We start from the raw sequence: 23924 nt of genomic DNA on the forward strand, positions 1-23924 counted from the left end.
AGGTACACACAACTACAGCAGCGCGCCGTCCAGACTACGTCACACACGCGCGTCCATGAGAATCTCGCGGACTCGCAACCGGCGGGGGGAGTGAGTGTGTTTGTGCCATTGCATGTCTTTACCTTTTGTGGAAGAGGGAGAGACGTCGGAGGCGCACAGAGCTTTTGGCCGTGATATTATACAATTATATTATATTATATACTATTATATATAGAGCTCCGGGAGTCGCAAACGGCAACAATCACTTTCTCCTCCATGCTGCAGTTCACCCCGGACTGCACTGCACTGAGTTTGACGGTTGAACGCTGATTGGCTGTTTACGTTACACATGTCACTCAGTGGCCACGCTGTTGAACGCTGATTGGCTGTCATCACGAGAAATTAAAATACATTTCAACTCGAGCGAATTTGTCGCGCCACAAATCCTCGTGAACGCGCTCGCCTGTGCACGGCGAAAGTGTGGCGCGACAAATCAAAACTTGTTGCCGGTTTTCTCTCGCGAAGAATTCGCCCGATACGCGTCTACATTCACTTTATATGGGATTTTGTCGCCCCGTCGCGTTTGGTGTGAACGCACAATGAGTATGCCGGCGGCGGCAAAAATAAACAGATTACGTGCCAATTTGTATTCGATGTTCGCGACAGGGGCATTTTATACATCCCCTGGAGAACATCTCGCGATACATCGCATATATTCGATATATCGCCCAGCCCTAATTGCAACGTATTTTTTCAGAACTGACTTTTCAGCATTGACTTTTCAGAGATTTGACCACACAGGCGCAAGCTTTGAGTCACGTGAATATTGACAGTGTTCTGTCGCGCATATGTTTTGAAACTCCTGACAGTCAAGTCTGAAGAAAAAAAAACGTTCCTGGGGGCGGGACCATTTAGCTTTAAACCTATTGGTTGCTCTCGGCTGACGTACATTCCAATCACATTCTTGTCATCGGCAGAGCACTGTCAATCACGCACAGCCTGGTGAACGGCACATGTACATCCTTCGTCCCTCCCTTATCCCCATGCGGGTGTTGGCGGATGGGGGAGTCTGGGCGGTGGACTGCGACGGCATGATAGTTGTCTGACCCCTTGGAATGTACTGACGTACATTCCAATAACATTCTTTTCATCGGCAGAGCACTGTCAATCACGCACATCACGTTTACAGATGTTTTTACAAGGTGTTGAGTTTTCAAACCCAGACTTACAAGCCTTTGAAACTTTTTTTTTCAGGTTTTAATTATGGCAGGAAACTGGCTCCATAAAGATGAACCATGAAAGTAAGTGTGACTGTCAATATGCTTAATATAGCCTATTGAGTAATATTCATGTAAAAGTCGTGCCGTGGTTTATTTATTTGCTTAATTCGAATATAATAGTACTGCGCCCTTTTTGAAAAATTAGCTGCACTTCGTTCATGGAAGTAAGTGAGAGGTAACCTGTTTATAATAATTATTAATATATTGAGTAAAAATCATGTTAAAGCCGTGCTGTGGTTTATTTAGTGTCATCCGTAATCACCAATGTGATACAGCAACACGATTTAGCAAAACTGTCATGCGTTTTTTATTGTCTAACTTTTAAGGAATAAATTGTTTTTAGATGTTTTTCTAATATTATGTTCTACCTTCATGGTTCATGGACTTCCACCACAGGTATATGGGAACGACTGTGGGATTTTCATGATTATGGTATACTCAGTCGCAGACAAAAAATGTACTGAACACTAAGATATAACGACGCGTGTGAATGTTGTCACCAATTATATTTTTCCATCACAGTATGCTTGGTACCTTGCCATGGAGGCACCGTTTGACTTCACTGTTGTAAGTAGGCATTACATTAAATGAAAAAAGAGGTGACGATTGAAAAGATACGTTTAAAATAAGAATTGGATTTTTTTTACATATGTAAGGTTACAACATCGAAAAATTCATACTTGTATACATATTTTATCATTGTCAATTCTTGGAATATCCCCTTACTTTATAAGACATGCCAGTTCTCAGAAAATGGTGATGCACAGTACTGCTTGAGAACTTCCACCTGGATGGGTATGTTTTTGTTTATTTCAAATATGAATATATACCTCAACCCCAATATTAACAAAATATGTATAATTCCTACAATAATTTCTCTTTATTTATACAGGCACGGCACTGCAGAAGGTTCCCACACTTTATGGAGGAGGCCAAACAAATGGCGGCTGGACTACTTCCACCAGTCTTCAGACTGAAGCGAATAAGAGAAGTGAATGACGTTTCCAGTGACAGAATACAAATAATATATTGTATAGGCTTAATATTGATTTGACTGTTTGATTATTTTGACAGTGAGTTGGAGCTGATGGCAGTCAGCATGAAGAAGCTATATATTTAAGCTTCTGTAGATTATTTGTTGAATAAATTGTGGGGAAACTTTGGTGTGGTTGTTCCTCAATGTATATTTATATCAAATTATGATGATATACTTTAAAAAATATATATTTTATTCTATTAGACATATTAAAACAATTAATTAATTATAATTACTTAATTCTAATACTTAAAGGTTGGGTATGGAATTCTCTTTTTTGGCCATTTTTGCAAAATTACTTGAAATCCTTATCATAACCCACTGACAAGTACTGACATGAAAATGAAACAAGTCAATCATCTGTGGAACGGGCAGGGCTTGAAAAACTCCAGCCAATGATTTCCAGACCCACCGAGTGGCATTGGACAGTAAGTACGTCAATCAAACGGTCCCCTCCCCGCGCGACCCCTTCGTGCACGTACTCAAAGCTCGTGACCCAGAGCAAACTTCTGTTGTTATCCTGCGGTAGCTACTCGAGCTAGCTAACTTGCTAATGGCTCACTCTCGCGCATCTGTTCGCTCGTGCATGATTGCGCGTCCATGTACGTCCATGTCAGAATCAGCGTTGAAGGAGAAGGGGTAGGACCATTTGAGTTGTGTATTTTCAAAATCTGCTGGCGAAATCTGCTACCTTTAATGAGTAAAGTGTATAATACACAATTCCATTAAATAATTGTCTACACACTAAATCAGTTTATTCGTCTAAATAACGTTAAAAAAATTAAGCTATAAAAATGCTTACTGACATGTCATAATATTGTTTTATTTAAATCTTTTGGTCTAATAAGTTTAATAACGCAAAGAAAAAATCCTGAGGTATTTGTCTAAATAACGTTAAAAACCTTTTTAAGCTCTAAAAATGGTTTTTAGAGCTTAAAATATATATATTGCTCAACAAAATATTTTTTTATTTCTATGTTATGTTAATTCAAGCGATAAATACGTTTATTTGTCTATAAAAAAAAATATCTGAGGTAACTTCCGTCCAGCCACAGTACTTCCGTCCCGCCTGGGTGTTCTGTCACGCCAGGGTGCTGTTCTCCGGGGCTGCAGCTGGATACTATTGGCAAAATCTTTTGCAAAACATATTAGCCAATCACGGGAACTACGTCACTTCCTCGTCAGATCAGCTGATCATCCACGACCTAGCACTTGGCACTTTCTTTTCTATGCCTAGAGTTGTGCCAGGTTTGACTGGGTTGACGCACATAGTAATAATGTGAAAATGGCGGAAAAGACGGTCGCGAAGCTGCTGCTGTAGAGGAGCAGCCGGATGCAGGGTCCGAAACAGCGACCAACATGCCTGCACCGGATCGCACCGGAGAAGGCCGCGCAAACCGGTGTTTCAGTTCAACTAGTGACCGTGTTAACTGGTTCGCATCAGCCGAATGCGTTGCTTGTTGTTGTGGCTATGGCAGCTGTTAGAAATCTGGAAAAGACTTGTAGCGGTCCTTTCCATAACAAAATTATGTTAATCGCTCTTTCGCTATCATTTCGGTCGCCTGATGTGGTGTAGTCTCTTGCTCTGGATCGTCTCAAAGCAAGGCTGCGAGCACAATAATCAATGTGACGCAAGGCAGTATCACTCTGAGACACATTGTTTATTCAGATCAACAAGGGATGATTACGCCCCTTACTAGTTATTTCAGTAAAGTAGCCTTTACTGAAGGGCGCGGTTTGCGCGCCCTTCTCCGGTGCGATCCGGTGCAGGCTAGTTGGTCGCTGTTTCGGACCCTTATGGCGCGTTTCCACTGCAGGGTGCAGAACGGATCGGATCGCCAAGGTGCGGGTCGGGTCGCGTTTCCACCGCCAAAAGTGGGCGTGACCCGGACTTTGCCGTACCCGTTCCGGCCCCATTCTCGGGACTCCTCCGTTGCGGTACCCAAAACGAGACCAGACGCCTGAAAGGGTCCCGTGAAATTCTAGCTACACCCCCCCTCCGTTGATTGGTCGACAGAATCGTCACTTCCGGGTGACGCGGGGATAAAAACAAACAAACAGTAGCCTCGAGGTATTATTCTTTACAATTAACATGTCGCGTAAAAAGCTTGCTTGGGCGAACAAGGAGGTGGAGACGTTCGTCTGCATTCTTGGGGAGGAAGACGTTGTTTACGATGTTTACGTAGCTGCCGCGGCGATCGACATCCGGCCTACCACCAAGGGTACTGTCGGCAGTGGAAACGCGACCTCGGAACTGAGCTGGGCTATACCGCCCCCTCCCTACCGCACCTTTGCGATCCGATCCGTTCCGCACCCTGCAGTGGAAACGCGGCATAAGTGCTAGGTCGTGGATGATCAGCTGGCGAGGAAGTGACGTAGCTCCCGCCCAGACGCGATTGGCTGATACGTTTTGCAAAAGATTTTACAAAACGTTTTGCAAAATCTTTTGCGAAGTGTTTTGCGGATTGAAATGGAATTTGAATTTCGCAACGCACGGAGCGTGGCGAAGTGCATTGAAATCACAGGGACGCCATAGATTTTCAATTTGAAAATTTTGACAAAATGTTATTCTATTTTTATTGTTAGAACTTTTGCAAATTTAATTTAGGATTTTATTGTCACTTTGCATATTAAAGGCACCCAGTGCAACTTTCGAGGCTTAAAAATAAACATTCAATTTCTAGTCTTTTTTACACGTAGTAAATTTCAATAACTCCATACCATTACATACCGACATTTAAGCAGCAAAGATGAGACGTCGTTGTGTGGTGAGAACTGATACAAAATCGATAACAACAACAATGCCGCCATTTTCTTTATTTTTTGTAACCTACAATAAATAAAGCAGGCTTCCAGTCAATGGAAAAATGGCTTCTCCCCACCAGCGATTGTTGTTGTTTACGATTTTCTATCAGTTCTCACCACACAACGACGTCTCATCTTTGCTCCTTGAATGTCGATATGTAATGGTATTGAAACTTACCACGTGTAAAAAAGACTAGAAATTGAATGTTTATTTTTCATTGAATGTTTACATAAAGTTGCACTGGGTGCCTTTAAAATACACTTTGAATAACGTATTTACAAATTACATTATTAAATCACATAATGAATTGTCCATTGCATAATGTAATGATGACTTATTGAATTGCAAATTGCTAAGTGCATTGCCATTTGAATCTTGCTACATATATGCTTCCATATACTCGGACAAGTTGGTGAGTGCGCAATCTGCGCATGTGCCAAGCAGCCTGCAGCTCACACACTCACCACGCATGAACGCACACACACACACACACACTGCACGCACATGCAAAGCACACACGCACGCACACACACACATGCATGCACATACACACAAGCGCCTGTGGATGCAGGCGTTGAAAGACAACGGCAAGATCGACCCGCTCCCCGCAATGGAGATCTTCCTTGAAGTCGGATCTTCAGATATTCATGTCGGTAAGTAAAAAGGAGTGGATTAACAAGAATGTTTTTTGGGTTTTTACAAGCTTAATGAACTCTAGAACTAGGGCGGACAACTTGTGGTTGTGATACTGTTTAATATTCTTTACGAAATGTTCGAACGCTTAGGCCTACTGTTTTAACGTTGGAAGAAACCCCAGCTTTCGCCACCTCGGTGAAGTCAGTTCGATGCACACGTTTGAGATGCACACTGAACAGTCACAAAATACTCTATACTGTACAGGCTAGTAGATGTTGCTTGCTTCTTTCTGCCCCGAGTTTGCACAGTGCAACAGTGATGACGTACCTGAGAAATCCATATATTGAAGACCGGCAAATATATATAAAATGAGGGCTTGTAATGTGAACGCTTTAATATGAAGGCTTTCTCATAAGTATCCTCATGTTAGTGACATTGTTCTTGTCTTGTTTCTATCAGTAATATTTATTTTAATTCATTGTTTTCTATCTCATGCAGGACCATGAAAACATGCAGCATGCGATCAATAACAATATGTATTCAATACAATTATTTGAATTATTATTCTGCTGTCTTTAATTCTTTGAATTATTAATCTGCAGTCTTTTTGTTAAAGGTATAAAGGGATTAAGTAGGCTAAACTTAAGCAGGTTCCCCACGTTAAACTGCTATATGCATTACATGTCATTGTAAAATTGTAATAGGCTTCTTTTCTTAAATGCATATGACTCAGGGATGTCAGTTTCAAGTAAGGCTATGATTAAGCTAATCAAGAGCATATCAAGATTAAGCTCATCAAGAGCGTATTTTTAAATGAGCGGGTCGGGTGCATTTATTTTATATAAGGCCTAATATTTGAGGTCTGAGTTGCGGTCATTTGTGATGGAAAATCTACATGTTGTATTGTTTTGGTCTATATGAATTTAAGTTTTGTTGCTATTCTGTGTAATTTTATATAGTGTCTGCCTTCTGGGCTCCTTTTGGGTCATTTAAAGTGTAAAACCATCAAGGGTTGAGTGATGCATTTTGATTGCCTGCTCTTTCTGTTATCCTTAAATCAGCTTCCAAACAATGCTTTGATGTCCTCGACACTCTGGCTAACGTCAACAAAGCCAGAGGTTACATTGCACGGCCGCCGACCTCACCTTAGCCTCGGTGGGGGAAATTTAAACTGTAAAGATAACAATCTGGTGAACAAAGACTTTTAGTATTGGGGGACCACCCCCTTCAGGACCCAAACGAACTGAATAAGAACTCATTGATTGGAAGACTCAGTGGACTTCTGCAGCGTACCTTCAGAGAGTGAAGTAACACGCAAAGAGAAGCTCCCATCTGAGGCCTCAGATTATTGTAATGTATGCCTGTTATGTTGTTTGTTGGTGCATGTTGTGATGTATCTTTGTTACAAATATATGACCACTAATTGTCAACAAGTATTTTGTGCTTTTTCGCATCTAAAGATCTCATCTGTCTCAGACGCAATATCTAATAGAGAAATTGTCACGACAGTTGGGGGCTCGTCCGGGATATCTAACCTGAAGATTCTACGAAATATCGCTCCAAAACAGGTCCGAGTCGGACTCGGTCCCAAAGCTCTACCCCGCCTCCAGGTGACTGTAACCAGACTAATGGGGTCGAGGAGAGAGTGCCTGTGGGGGATAAACTAGTGGTTCTTCAGTACGGTATTCAAAAGGAAAAATAATTCGAGCAGGTGAGATCAAAATACTTGTTTAAGCTACAATAAATCCGTTACGAAAACGGTATATACTGTTTTGGGAACGTATATTCGAACAAATCGGCCACGATTCGAACTTTGTTATAGGAACATACGGTAAAGCAACTCCGGTAAAGTTCCGTCAATATATATATGGTATATATATGTAACAGAAAGGGCAGGAGGGTCTGTCAAAACGGTAAAGGGAAACCCGTTAAGCGCTGTTGGGGTCATATATAAATAAATAATAATAATAGGCATTCATTAATAAATATATGTATATGTGTGTAGTAACAAGAAGGTTTCGGCGATATTAGATAATTTGTTAAATAATAACTAGTGTAAAAGGATCTAAAATATGGGGAACAAATCTGGAAAAACTGAGATAACGGGACCTGCGAAGGTGATGTTGAAGAAGCATGGTGAAGCGGCTCTGGAGGGTTTAAAATATTGGTGCAAACTGGGCTTTCCTGAAATGGGGAGTTTTAGCTTAAAACGGTTGTTGAAGTTTTAATTATGTTGGTGTGCATTTCATTTGAGGGAAAGAGAGAGCCAGGATAGAGAAAAAAAATAATCAGCCAGGGACAGAGAGCGTAGAGAGTGTAGGAATATTTTTATCTCAATTTCACCCGAGATGTAGACCCGGACCTGGACTGCAGTCCGGCGGACCGCGTGCGAATCCCCCTTCACCTCCACCGTATGACGACAACGCCCAGGCCGCCGCCCCATCAACCTCTATCCAGACCTCACTGCAAAGGAGGCACCCGCTAACAGCGCAACAGGGGTTATGGCAGTCCGGCATACGTTTTCCGTGCATGGAGACCCAGTGACATTAAGGACATAGCAGAATGTCTCCCGGACCCATCTGCAGTGGGAGGGGAATCCCTCGCTACAGCCAGTCTGGAAATGGCCCATCACCCATCGGCGAACCACGCCAAGTCAAACTGGGCCTACGGTGGGGTCGTATTCAAGGCGACATTCCCGGGAGAGACCAAGCTGATATTATGTTCGTGGAGGCGCCGGACGGCAAGGACGACCACAGGAAAGTGGGGGAGCACAGAGGCAGGCCTGCTTTCGTTGTGGCGTCATGGATCCTTGGTTCAACGATTCTCCCAAAAGAATCGACAAAGACAATGGAAGGGCCGGCTGGCAGTTCGCACCTTCCCGTGAAGTGACTGTGAATCATCCAAGAGGCGGAGGTGGAAGGGGGCATTCGCATTGACGGGACGCGGGAGCAGACCAGGTCCAAGTAGCAGGTATGAGCACCATAACACATAACACAACCAACCAAATGATTGTTATATGGTTCTCACCCGCATTACGCGACCTGATCAGCTAAATGTAATATTATATATAGTTATGATATATATATGGTTATTTTAAACAAACGGGCTATTGTAGACAGTGGATACTCAATTTTTACAATCTAGCACAACCAATTTAATGGTCAACCATATCACACAGCCATGACATGACCCCAACTGACCCAGAGTAACCCCGACTGACCCCCACTGACAACAGAAGTGTATTGCCTAATATTGAAAATGCAGATTTTTATATTATGATATTTTGTTAATGTTTTATTGCCAAAATGGCAACAAGGTGAATTAATGAACGTATGAGAGAGATTGAAAGAAGTATGTGTTATGGAAGGAGAAGAGATAGATAAGAACGTAAGGCAAGGCAAGATAAGGAAAGGGGTGGGGAGAAAGATAACCCATCTGCATCAAGTTTTGTTCAAATAGATCCGGACCTGGACAACGCTCCTCCTCCTCCTGCTTTCAGCCCGACCAGTAGCCCAATACAGTGCAAATACCCCACGTCACAACTCCTCTGCATCAGACTTTATGAAGTTACAGACCATGGGAGGCCCACCTGAAGAGCTACGGAACGGTCTGCTGGACGACGCAAGGAGACAGTCCAGCAGGACCAAAGCACCATAGTGGTGGCCTCCATGGTGCCTGTGTAGCCACATTGAAGTGGCCTGAACATTGAGACAAAGGAGGGTCTCAGAGACGGGAGAGACGTGGGGACAGGCACTTCAAAGGACAGCCCGTGATGCAAATGAGAGGCAGAAAGCAGAGAGAGAGAGGTGGAGGCGTGTCCAGGCGGATGGAGAGAAGAGCAATGTCCAGGCGGATGTAAAGTATCGCACTAGACACAGCATACATATTACAAGAGAAAGATCTAATGTGTAACTAGGACTGTGTATAAATTGTGTGATAATTTCTTACATCTGAAAGGTTTGAAAGTCATCAGGAAAAGTGGTTTGAAGAAACATAGACAAGTAGAAAGTTGAAGGTTAAAGAAATGTGTTAGACAGAGTTCAAATGTACGACAGCGGTAGAATTCATTAAGGCACAAAACGTTAAAATTGAACCCCAAAAAGCATAACCATGATGTATGCTACAATGTTTTTCAGAATTAAAGTAGAAGGTTTTTGGTGCGCTCGCAACAGCAAGCCATGCTTACAGGCCTGGGCTTTCCCTTATTTATGGTAAATTGACACATGGGAGAATCATGCGTCAAGAGGGGGGATGGAGAGCCCACAACAACAACCTTGGGTATACCAAAGCAAACCAAAGGAAATAATTACTAAAAAAAAAAATTTAACAAACCCCATGTAGGTCCCTCAGAGACATCATGAAGGACAATGGGAAAGAGAAAAGGAATACCGTTTAAATGTTGGGTTATACTGTGTGTTATTAATGCTGACTGGATTGACAATTAATGTTTAGAGTAGTAAACATTAAGTGCTTGCCAACTACTCATGTGTTTGTATCACGGAAGCAGCATTAAGGACACATCAAATAAGAATATTTTTGTTTAGAAATGTTTTTAAAAGGTAGCCTTGTTTCTTTGTTTTAGTTTTCTTTTCTGTTTTTATTTTTATGACTTGAATTTATGGAAACAGATGACTTGATTGTGATGTTAGGTGATTTTATGCTACCTTCTGTAAAAGCGAACGGTGGTATAAATAGTCTGAACAACCTCCTATAAAAGCGGAGAAGTGCTGATGGTCGGGCATGATAGATTTTTGAATTTGTGATTATAAAATAATCAAAGGGGGGATTGTGATGGAAAATCGACATGTTGTATTGTTTTGGTCTATATGAATTTAAGTTTTGTTGCTATTCTGTGTAATTTTATATAGTGTCTGCCTTCTGGGCTCCTTTTGGGTCATTTAAAGTGTAAAACCATCAAGGGTTGAGTGATGCATTTTGATTGCCTGCTCTTTCTGTTATCCTTAAATCAGCTTCCAAACAATGCTTTGATGTCCTCGACACTCTGGCTAACGTCAACAAAGCCAGAGGTTACATTGCACGGCCGCCGACCCCACCTTAGCCTCGGTGGGGGAAACTTAAACTGTAAAGATAACAATCTGGTGAACAAAGACTTTTAGTATTGGGGGACCACCCCCTTCAGGACCCAAACGAACTGAATAAGAACTCATTGATTGGAAGACTCAGTGGACTTCTGCAGCGTACCTTCAGAGAGTGAAGTAACACGCAAAGAGAAGCTCCCATCTGAGGCCTCAGATTATTGTAATGTATGCCTGTTATGTTGTTTGTTGGTGCATGTTGTGATGTATCTTTGTTACAAATATATGACCACTAATTGTCAACAAGTATTTTGTGCTTTTTCGCATCTAAAGATCTCATCTGTCTCAGACGCAATATCTAATAGAGAAATTGTCACGACACATTTATGTACCCGCGCACCACTGCTAAATACAGATCACTTCCGCGATTCAGAAAAGTACTAGACACGCCTCCGACTACAAGTTACGCCTCCGACTACAAGTTACGCCTCATTCTACAAGTTACGCCTCCTCCGACTACAAGTTACACCTCCTACTACAAGTTACGCCTCCGTCTTGCAGGACGCAGACAGATACTATTGGCAAGAGAAGGGTCCATCTGCAGGATGGACCCTTAAGAACGCCCTTTAGGCGTTCCTGGTAGCGTTTCATCGACCAATCACGAGGTGTTTCGAAAGGCACACTGGGTTTCGCAAGGCATACTGCGAAGCACAGTCGCAAGGCATACTTTCCTTCCTTAATGGCAATTTTACCTCTCTCATTAGATTTAGCAATCATGGAGCCCCCACTTGCCTAACGTTAGTTCTATGCTACCCGTACTTACTACTAGATCTTATTTTGAAACTTCTGTTTGAGGAAATCGAACTAACAAATGTTCCGGATGTTGACAGCCATGCGAAGAAGAAGGGGTTCGGTGTCATTGACCGGCAAAAAATGAGGAGGACCGAAAATTTTAAATGTCCCCGGTCAGAATGACCAATGGAAATAATTCTCTGCACAATTTGAATTGTGTTTAAATATGCTACAGTGGTGATTTGTTTAGCCAATTCATGTTAAACAATGAGGGTTTTGATTAACCCGACCCGGCCCGCCGATATTTCCCATCACTATCATTGAGCCGGGTCGGGCCGGGCCTTTGATCGAGCGTTTGTGTTTTTTTTGTTTTTGTTATCATTGCTTTATTGGCCTAATCTGAGGAGAAATCTATGCCATAAACAGAAATATTATTGGCCTTTATTACACAGGTCTTCTCAATGCCATGGTGGAACGCTCCGTTCACTTGCATGGGTAGTAGTCCGGTAACTTGTCAACCCCCGCGTCTTCGGTTGCTAAGCAACATCAACGTCTTTGGCTGACTATTCAACTGCTGATCAACTCTACGAATGCTGGTAACGAATAAATTGTAAAAAGACACACCATGTGAAGTTATTTTCCAAATAAGATTTGAAAAGCTTTGGAAGTTTATTTACACACTGTAAAAACGAAAACTTAAAATTGTTGGTCTCATTATGATTTCTGAGTAAAATGAATATAAAAATGTGGTTGATAGGGTTTACATGTTTAAATGTGGTCGCTAGTGTTTACATGTGGTCGATAGTGTTTAAATGTGGTCGATAGTGTGTAGGTGTGGGCGAGAGTGTTTAAATGTGGTCGATGGTGTTTGGATGTGGTCGATAGTGTTTAAATGTGGTCGATAGGGTTTACATGTTTAAATGTGGTCGATAGTGTTTAATTGTGGTCAATAGTGTTTAATTGTGGTCGATAGGGTTTACATGTGGTCGATAGGGTTTACATGTGGTCCATAGTGTTTAAATGTGGTCCATAGTGTTTAAATGTGGGCGATAGTGTTTAAATGTGGGCGATAGTGTTTAAATGTGGTCGATAGGGTTTACGTGTGGTCCATAGTGTTTAAATGTGGGTGATAGTGTTTAAATGTGGGCGATAGGGTTTACATGTGGTCGATATTGTTTAAATGTGATCGACAGTGTTTAAATATGGTCGATAGTGTTTAAATATGTTCTTTTCACTCACTCTCCACCTCATCCCTAACTCTCCACCTCAAGCTGGTGTGTAGTGAGCGTTCTGGCACCGATTGGCTGCCGTGCATCACCCAAGTGGGTGCTACATATTGGTGGTGGTTAGTGAGGTCCCCCCTTCACTTTAGGCGTCTTTGAGTGTTATTAATTATTATTATTCTTCATGTTTAACCTCTGTTTTCCTTTTATTCCTAGTCTGTTTTACATAGTTTTGAATGATGACTATATGCTCTGTAAGGTGACCTTGGGTGTCTTGAAAGGCGCCTCTAAATTAAATGTATTATTATTATTATTATTATAAAACATTCAGTATTCATGTCAACTGTGCAATGCAATTTAGTCCAACCAACAATGTTGAGTTTTGGGTCAAGAGTTGGGCTCACTGTAGTCTCTTTGTTAGCAAGACACACGGGTTTAAGTCAGACTCTTGTCTGAGGCTGGGCCAACTACGGTGCACATGCGCATTTCGACACTACCCCCCGGCAAGGCCGCCTTAATGCACGGGCTTGCCTGGGCTGAAGCCCCAGGGCCTACGCCGATCGGGGGGCCTATCATGAGCTGCAGTAAAAAAATAAAAAAAACTGGCCCATGATAGGCCCCCAGATCGGCGAAGGCCCAAGACAATGTGATGTTTTGTTTGGGGTTTACAAAGATCAGAGGCCTATCAGGGGGCCTACGAAACCTCAGCCCCAGGGCCCAATTGCAGGTTAAGGCAGGCCTGCCCCCCGGGGAGTCTGGGTATTCGTGATGCCGGTTGGGAAAAAGGGGTTTATTGCCTTTTGCCAATTTGTTTCTGTTAGGTTAAGTTGGGTTAACGGGTTTGGGGTCTTTATTGTTTTTGTGTTGTTTATTGTGCGTAGTGTTGCCGCCACCGTTACCGAGACTTGCATGTCCGTTGGTTGGCTGTGCGGTGCGCTGTGTGTTGCAGGTGTGTGTTAAATAAAGGCAGCTCTCGGGATCGTGCGGTGTACGAGAGTTGCTTCACCGCTTAACCTGGGCTCCCGTCTCGTGCAGAACAAGTTTGACCATAATGTCAAACTTGTTCTGCACTTTGGTTTACTGCATTTAGACAGCGATTCTCTGCTGCTGAACTAGCTACATGTTGCTAATTGTTCTATTGCTGTCTGGCATTCAGAAATGTAAAATGGAAGTTTCAAATTATTAATTTTAATAAAGTGAACTTAAAACTCGTTTTGCATTCTTTTAAATGTTTTTTTTTTAAAATAATATTAACCTTAATTTGAAATATTAATATATCGGTATGCGCCGCCTTAAATACAAGGTGCCGTGGGAAATGTGGGCCACGTTGATTGGTGCATAGTTGGAATTTTAAGTGTGCGTGAGCACGCTCACGGGACAAGCCCATAAGGCAAAACCTAGACGGCGTAGCCTACATGAAATGGAACAGATAATTACAGGGATTATAATCTCTGTCATTTATAAGGATGACAGAGTTGCCACAGACCACTCACTATTGACATTACTTTTAGTCACGTTGTGTCAATTCATTCCAATTAAATGGCTTCAAGTGACAGAAAATGAACTTGCTTACTAACCATTAGATGGGTAGACTACCAAAACAGCTGTAGGTATTGTTATGAGGGGTATTTTACAGCTGTTGATAATGTTATAGTTTACAGATGACCTTGGGTGTCTTGAAAGGCGCCTCTAAATTAAATGTATTATTATTATTATTAGATGTAGGTAATGTTATGTGGGGTAGTTTACAGCTCTCTGATTCTTGAGAGTCGGGACAAAACATGTTTTAAAAAACTTTTTTTTTTTTTAAATTTCTATATCTTTTAGAGTTATATGTTTCTGCAGAGAAAGGTATTAGCTATTTAACCATGCAAAGGAACAGGTTCTGAATAAAAACACACTTTTAACAAATAAACATGTTTCCCTTCAGAACTAGATTTGTGTCAACTCCATCAGACACACTAAAAAGTATAACATTTTAATTATTTCAATCCAACAAGAATCTAAAGTTCTGAAGTATGTTGTAATAGTGTTTAGTAACTCTGATATGTAATAAAATACAATATATAAACTTAAGTTGTGATTTCCCACTATTCTGAAAACCCAGCATTTCTAAATATTTGCATTTTCAAACTTCTTTTTAATTTCAATATTGTAAAAACAAATTCCTTAAATAAATAAGACACAAGAGGATGTAGATCAGATGGTCCTTTATTACAAAAACAACATAAACTGAAGGAAGAATTTTTTTTCACCAAAAAATTAACAAAAACATAGGTCTGACACTGTTGACGATTATCTATTATCTACCTCCCCTACACCACTTCCTCCTCTCCTCTTCCTCTCCTCCTTTGTCAGTAGTCATTTACTTGGTCTTCATCATGAATTTCTTTTTTAAAGTGGCGTGTGTGTGTGTGTTTGTGTGTGTGTGTGTGTGTGTGTGTGTGTGTGTGTGTGTGTGCGTGCGTGCGTGTGGCTGGGTCCATCACATCAGGGGCTATGCTGTAGATCTCTCGTGTTCTTAATTTGACTGGTGATGCATTTCCCATTAGTTTCACTATGATGTCTTCAACTGGACAGAAACAGACATCCTTTGTGAGAAGCTTAGGCTGATAATTTGCTGTTGGACCATGGGGATGCAGAAACTCCACTTTCACATCGTGATGCTCAGTATCCACAGCAATGGTCTTGGCTAGCCACCAGTGGCCATCATATACTACTGCTAGCCAGTCTCCATTATTAAGGCTGCTAACAGTCGTAACTGTCACAGTACCCTCGGGACCTTTCAGAAGCTCCTCATCCAACTCCTCCATCACATCTTCCATTTCCAGATCCTCTTCCATCTCCCCTTCCATCTCTTTTTCCATGTCCTCCAACAACATGGCCAAAGGTCTTTTCTTCGCTGCCCTCCTTGTATCACTGTGCTGTTTCTCTGGGTAGCCATGGAAATAGAAGGTAGCTGGGCAGAAGCACTGGCAAACCAACGTCTTGCTGCAAAAGCAGGATAGTTGTCTGTGGTGGATCCTGTTATCATGTGGGATGACCTGATGTATTTGTCTTGTTGAGGGAACCTGTTTGAGAGGATGCATGAGAAGTGTATCGTATCTTTGCATGTCTTCTTCTGCAACGTGGTACAGCTGAACGCTCTTCAGACTGTTTGAGACCTTTTCAAAGAATGTGTGTCCATCTGTCATATCATTTCCTCTCAGGACCAGGTTGTCAGCTGTTCTTTTCACTGTACCGCCAATGCCGTCTGGTGCCCCCTTACCATGGGAAGTGGGGAAGAAGTTCCATGTTGCTCTTTCAAACCCCAGTGTAGGGGGGGGATACAAGACAGAAGGAAAAAATTCTTCTTGTTCTTATACTGTTTACTTGGACCATCAGACCAAAAGTGCACGGTGGTAACCTGCGGATATCTCGTTTTGATATCTTTTAGGACTGGATCCATGTGTGTCCAGATTGCTGCAGCATCCTGTCTCTTTGACTCTGAAAGTGTGCAAAACCCTGCCTTTCCACCCTTAATGTAATACATTCCGGTATGTAGCGTTATCTGTGGCAGATTTTGTCCAAAATGGCAGGCCTGTACTTCAGATTGATACTTGCATCTCCAGGATTCTGAAAAGTCAACGTGAACAATTGCTGTACTTTCTTCACAAGTCTCAATTGTGTTTCTGTATGCTTTTGACTGGTTTTGTGGTTTCATTTCTGAGTATTTGCTCATAGAGTTTGATGAGCTCTGAAAGACTGCCACTGTGTTGGACGAGTTTAGTGTTGATGTGGATTCCATTGACTGTGTCTTCTTGAACTCTCTCCCACTGCTTCCACTGAACATGGATTTTGTCTTGCTCTTGGGTTGTAACTGTACCTTTGTTTAGACATCGTGAGCAGGTGCGAAGAAGGCAGGCCTCACTTGCTGGAGAGCAACAAACTAATTGAAAACTGTCATCCAGTTTGTTTGACTTCACAACACCAGACATTCTAAGGACCTCGAGCATTAAGTATGCATTTTCATGCTTTTGACACAGACATGTCTTTTGATCAGATGCTTTTGGTGCTGTAATATAGAATGGCTTCAGAGTACAGAAAGAAGAATAGCTCAGCTTCACAGTGGGGTTCCTAATGAGGAAATCAGTGTGGAGGTTGATCATGGAGTCTGTCAGGATCATTCTCTGCTGCTTCATCTTATTCCTAGTGATGGTGTCAGTCTTATCAGTGGTCACATGTGCAGAGTTCAGGAAGAAATCCTTAACAGTCTCTGTTATACCCTTTAGGAATGTTGGCTTTTTCTTTGTCTGTTTCTTTCCTCTCATTAACTTGTAGGTTATCCCAAACTGGTGGATTTGGTGAAGGAGACGATACTTTTTTAGAATCTTGCCTGATGACACACTTAGTGCTGGTTCCTGACGCCGTGGCCCAGGAGTTTGTTTGTTTTTCTTCAGCTCTCTTCTTAGGATGTTGTGGAATAGAAGGGCTTTCTTGATTTTTGGATTCCTAATTTTGCTTCCTGATAGCATCTTCTTTGTTTCTGTTCCTGGGGAGTCAAGTGGTGTTTTAATTGTAGCCTTTCTTCCTCGACATATTCTTTTTCTCAGTTTGTTTCGTTGCTTTGTTACCTTCTTAAGCTTCTCTTTCAAAGTTTTTATTTCTCTTGAATGCCTTTTTCTCGTTTTACTTCTCTCCCTTTCCTGTCTGAGAGACTGTCTGCTGTGTCTGGCATTGTATTCTTGAATATTCTGATCTTGCGGACTATCTGGAGGGGTGTGAGCCTCCAGCACTGCATCTTCATTGGATCTTTTCTGTCTGGACCTTTTCTGTGCCTCTCTCCAATACTTTCTCCAATTCCTCTTTGCCCTGTCTCCCATGTCGTCTATTTGTATTACTTTTTTGTCTGTAACTCTCTTCTTCCACCTTTGTCTTTCCTTCTCTTGCATAGCATGTTTGCTCTTGGTCACTGTTCAATTTTTCCCTTCTCTTTCGTTGGTACTCTCTATTTCTTCTCCTTTGCTCCTCAACTGACAATTTCTGTCTAGCCATGCTTTCCTACAATACAAATTGAAATAATAAACATTTTACTTAAATAAGACTATAGAATCAGATTTCTATTTACTTGACATGATTGATTGATGGATGGATGGATGTAAAATCCTCAAGGTGCGGGATGTAGTTTTCATAACCAGATATTATGAAAATCTACACACTGGCTTCTCATCTCTCTCTCTCTATCTCTGTCTCTACATATATATGTAGAGACAGAGATATATGTGCTGGGAAAGTTACACGTTATACAATAATAATTAGACCACTGCCTGCCCATTCTCTACAAGTCAGATGCGTATGGTTAAATAATGTAATGCATGCTATGCTATGTATGTACATTTATGTGTAAATAAAACCCTGAAATAACATTTTAACCCTTTAGTATATTCAAAAATGATATTATATTAGCACATTAAGAGGTTTTGGGGGATTTGTCAACTCTGTCAGCTTATAGGTCAACTCTGTCAGACATAAAACCTGACGGATTTGACGTCTGACGGAGTTGACGTAAGGGCATGTATTTTCCCGCCAAAACGTATATTGTACACGGCAGCTAGCTAGTTTTTCCTCAGTTGCTAAGTGTCCCAATAACCACACTAAAATGCTTCAATTCAATCCTCTATGGTTTAAAAAAAGTATCTTAACAGAAAGATGGTATTGACATGGTCCAGCTGTGACCAAAGGAATATTGACATTGATTGTCTAAAATATCAAAAAATGTAAAACGTACCAGAGCATGTGTGGTAGTGTTGCATTCACCACAGGCAGGGAGATGAAAAGGGGTCCTCAGGGATATAGCTGACCATGCTATTTCCTGATTTATTGTGGCTTTCCTGATTTTAAATCTGACGGAGTTGACAGAAACTGAGGACACAACTTTGATAGGCAGATTTTTATGGAAAATATTGTTTGACGTTCACTTCATGCATTTTTTTTATATTTATACCCCTTCTTTTTTATTTGATACATATGTTTTCACAATTGTAGAGCTTTTTTAAAGGTTTTTTGGGATGGTCAACATGTTGACCTCTTGCTGAGGACAAGTGCAATAACATTGACCTTCTAACCACAGACCATACATTTAAACAAATTTTCCCCAAAAAGATAAAAAAATATATTCTAAAAATCACATAGGTACATACAATTCCTTTAGATTTAAATTTGTAAGTATGTCAATCATGATGAATTTCTTCATTTTTGATATAAAGTAGACTTTTCTATGTAGGACATGTTTTGTCCCGACTCTCAAGAATCAGCGAGCTGTAAATAATGTTATGTGGGGTAGTTAAAAGCCATAGATAATGTTATGTGGGGTAGTTTACAGCTGTAGATAATGTTATGTGGGGTAGTTAAAAGCCATAGATAATGTTATGTGGGGTAGTTTACAGCTGTAGATAATGTTATGTGGGGTAGTTAAAAGCCATAGATAATGTTATGTGGGGTAGTTTACAGCTGTAGATAATGTTATGTGGGGTAGTTAAAAGCCGTAGATAATGTTATGTGGGGTAGTTTACAGCTGTAGGTAATGTGATGTGAGTTAGTTTACAGCTGTAGGTAATGTGATGTGAGGTAGTTTACAGCTGTAGATAATGTTATGTGGGGTCGTTTACAGCCGTTGTTAATGTGATGTGATAGTTTACAGCTGTAGGTAATATTATGTGGGATAGTTTACAGATGATGTGATGTGGGGTCGTTTACAACAGTAGATAGTGTTATGTTGGAAGTTTACAGCTGTAGATATACCTGTAGATATACCTGCCCAGGCGGTATTCACATACTACCAGCTCTCCAGAGAGGCTTGTCTGGTCCATATTTCTCAAAGACTGTATTTAATACAGATTAAACTGATTTAACATAGAATTGATAGAATACAGGTTCAACTGACTTAACATAGACTGTATATAATACAGGTTGAACTGATTTAACATAGTCTGTATACAACAGGTTAAACTGATTTAACATAGACTGTATATAATACAGGTTTAACTCTGACTTAACATAGGCTGTATTGAATACAGGTTAGTTAACATCAGGTTAAACTGACTTTCCGTATGTGTGCATTGGTGAAACTATCGCAGACTTTTTTTGCCTACAGAATAGTAGAGTAGGACTGGTTGAGGTTTAGAGATACAGTTCTTTGGTATTTCTGGCATCCCTCAAACGGACAGACAGAGAGACAGACAGACAGACAGACAGACAGACAGACAGACAGACAGACAGACAGACAGACAGACAGACAGACAGACAGACAAAAAGAGGGTTATACAGGCAGTTAGACAGAAAAACAGATAGATAGACAGACAGACAAACAGACAGACAGATGAATCCGTTGACAGGTGTGTTACCTTGAGAAGGCCATACAGCCATGGGGCCCGTAGCAGCGTGTGGAGAAGCTGAGCTCCACTGATGTTCCTGGTGACTGCTCGACGGATCTCCTCCACTACACTGGTCAGCATCTTACCTGGAGGTCAAATAACATCTAAAGATACTATATCCTCCACCACGCTGGTCAGCATTTTACCTGGAGGTAACATAGCATCTATAGATACTAAATATATCTATTTATATAATATACTTATATAATATAGATCAGGGGTCACCAACCTTTTTGAACCTGAGATCTAATTCATGGGTACTGAGTCATACAAAGAGCACCCAGTTTGATACACTCTTCTGAAATTACAAATTTGCTCAGTTTGCCTTTAGTTATATATCATTATTAATGATTAATAATACTCATCTATGTGAAGACACTGATCATGTTAATGATTTCTCACAATAATTACCAATGACTTAAAAAAGGTGGGAAACTAATTATATCAATATTCAACTTATTTATATTAATCTCACCAATTGTTTACATTTTCAGATATAAAAAAATAAATAATCACTAGCCAGTGACAAACCCTTTTAACATATCATTAACTACGTTGCATCATGTTTGAAAAAGTTATAAATTATGTAATGTTTAAGAAAAATCAACTTTTTAAATAAATCTATCACATTTTGAACTATTGACCAAATCTGCTTAATTTTTAACATAATGATATGTTACATCATGAACACTCTTTTGAATTGAACAATCTTTCCAAATTTTAATTCACAACATTTCATAGGAAAAATCTCAGATTTTCACTAGCCAGTGACAAACCCTTTTAAAAAATCACTAACTATGTAGCACCTTGTTTGAAAAAGTTATTAATTATGTAATGGTTAAGAAAAATCAACTTACATATTTTTAAATAAATCTATCACATTTTGAACTACTTACCAAATCTGCTGCATTTTTAACAAAATTATATCTGTTTCATTTCATGAACACTCTTTTGAATTTAACCAAATTTTGATTCAACTGAGAACATCTGGTATTCAGATCGGTTCTTTGTTAGTGGGAAGACTGGCATTGCATGCTGTTCACCAGTGTATTGTAATCTGGTGTGTACCTTGACACTGCAACTCTGAGTGAGTCTTGCAGATGTGCATCAGTGAGGCAGGTTCTGTGTTTGTTCTTGATGAAGTTCATGTCAGAAAATGCTGATTCACAGAGATAGGTTGAACCAACCAGGCTGGCAATCTTCATAGCTGCTGTGCTTACACCACTGTTATTTTCTGTGTCAACAAGGCTCCAAAAGTTTGGTGCAGCCTGGTGGGCTTTGAGGTGGAGGTCATTTTGCAATGTTACGATTTCAATCTCCACCTGTTATGTCCACGTTCATTAAAGAATTAGAGATCAATGAGACACATGGCTCAAGCTGATCAAGGTCACAAAACCTATCCTCAAACTCTTGCCCAAGTCTGTTTATGACTTGACAGTACTTTTCTGCAACTTTATCCAATGTCTCAGATGCAGAAGCATTGTCTTTCAGCACCGACTACACAAAGGGAAAGTGCAGCATATAAAAGAGACAGAGATAATGTTAATCTTGGCTTTAAATGCATTTAAAGCACTAATCATATAAACAACAGTCTTACCTTTGCCATGCAGCTCGCAGTTCAAGCGGTTTAGCTTCCCAGTAATGTCCGTTAAAAATGGTCAAGTGTCCTCTAGCAGCGAGACGTCTTCGTCTTTGGACTGCACAAACTCTTTGATTTCACAGAAACCTGTCTCAACAGCAACGTTCCGGATAGCGCCATGGAGCTAGCAGAACAATACACTCTCTATGCAGACAGAACGAAGGAGTCTGGTAAGACTAGAGGCGGGGTCTGTGTATTTATGTGAATAAAGCTTGGTGCACGGACACTACCACCATCGAGAGTCACTGCTCGGGTAACATAGAATATCTCTTGTTGAAATGTAGACCTTTCTATCTGCCAAGAGAGTTTACATCCACCATTGTGACTGCAGCCTACATTCCCCTGGATGCTAATGCTAAATTTGCAATGAAAGAACTGCACATTGCGATTAGTAAACAACAAACTCTGACCCCCGAGGCAGCCTTCATTGTTGCGGGTGACTTCAACTACTCCAATCTAAAGTCTTTACTCCCTAAACTCCGCCAACATGTCTCCTGCCCCACTAGAGGAGACTTGACATTAGACTATGTTTACACAAACATAGCTGATTCTTACAAAGCCGTCCCCCTCCCCCACCTTGGACAATCTGACCACCTCTCTTTGTTCTTACTGCCTAAGTACTCCCCACTCATCAGACGGGTAAAACCCACAGTGAGGACAGTCAAGGTCTGTCTGGAGGGATTTTGCCACTCAGGCCACCATCGACTCCCACACGGACATTGACCTATACGCCTCCTCTGTTCTGAAACGTGAAATCAACAGTCTCACCACCCTCAAACAGATTACCGCATTCCCAAACCAGAAGCAATGGATGAACAGAGAGGTCCGACTCCTATTGAAGGCACTCAACAGTTCGCGTGCCTTCAATTCGCCTTCAGTTCAGGTGATGCTCGGGCCTATAGCTCATCCAGGGCTAACCGGAAGAGGGGCATCAAAGCGGCCAGGCACTGCTACAAGCTGAGGATCGAGGAGCACTTCATGAGCAACTCTGACCCCCGACGCATGTGGCAGGGCATCCAGGCCATCACGGATTACAAACCTGCCAGCATCTCCCCCCCCATCCAGCGACGCCTCCCTACCTGATGAGCTTAACCACTTTTATGGACGCTTTGATAGGGACAACAGGGAGGTGGCCACCAAGGCTGTGCTCCCTGCAGACCACCAGCCCCTCACACTCTCCCCCACCGATGTGTCTGCAGCACTGAGCAGTACTAATGCACGGAAGGCTGCTCGACCTGATGGTATCCCCGGACGGGTCCTCAGGGCCTGTGCTGTGCAGCTGACTGAGGTCTGGACTGACACTTTCAACCTGTCACTAGCCCAAGCAGTTGTCCCCGTGAGCTTCAAAACCACTTCCATCGTGCCGGGGCCAAAACACTCCACTGCAGCGAGCCTGAATTACTTCCGCCCAGTTGCACCCCCATCATCTCGAAGTGCTTCGAAAGGCTGGTCCAGGCTCACCTCAAAACCTGTCTGCCACCCACACTGGACCCCTTCCAATTCGCCTACCGCCAGAACAGGAGCACAGAGGATGCCATCTCCATCCACTCCGCCCTCTCCCACCTTGACAACAACAACACCTAAGTGAGAATTCTGTTCATTGACTTCAGCTCAGCCTTCAACACCATCATCCCCTCCAAACTAATCACCATGCTCAGTGAGCTGGGCATCAACACCACCCTCTGCAACTGGATTCAGGATTTCCTAACCAACAGACTGCAGTCTGTCAGGTTGGATAACCACACTTCCTCAACCCTCACCCTGAACACTGGCGTTCCACAGGGCTGTGTGCTGAGCCCCCTCCTCTACTCCCTCTTCACGTACGACTGCACACCTAAACATGGTTCCAACACAATTGTTAAGTTTGCAGACGACACTACGGTTATTGGTCTCATCAGCAACAACGATGAGACGGCCTATAGGGAGGAGGTCCAGCACCTAACTGTGTGGTCCGCCAACAATAACCTGGCTCTCAACACCAAGAAGACGAAAGAGCTCATAATTATCTAAAAGGTGGCACACACACCCCATTCCGTAATCAACAGGACGGAGGTTGAGCGTGTCACCAGCTTCAGGTTCCTGGAT

General features: G+C 41.7%; 1 protein-coding gene across 5 annotated transcripts in view; it reads right to left on the reverse strand.

The window, feature by feature from the left end:
• mpp4a (MAGUK p55 scaffold protein 4a) overlaps window positions 1–23924 on the reverse strand; it is an 80819-nt gene that overhangs the window by 43865 nt on the left and 13030 nt on the right. For all 5 annotated transcript variants that reach the window (XM_060076425.1, XM_060076426.1, XM_060076423.1 and 2 more), the window contains one exon: window positions 20171–20286. In XM_060076425.1, the coding sequence (XP_059932408.1) occupies window positions 20171–20281 (111 nt within the window). In that variant the 5' untranslated portion in view covers window positions 20282–20286. The remainder of the gene's footprint in view (window positions 1–20170; window positions 20287–23924) is intronic.

This window comes from Gadus macrocephalus, chromosome 16 (genome assembly GCF_031168955.1).
Source record: "Gadus macrocephalus chromosome 16, ASM3116895v1".
Taxonomy (NCBI): Eukaryota; Metazoa; Chordata; class Actinopteri; order Gadiformes; family Gadidae; genus Gadus; species Gadus macrocephalus.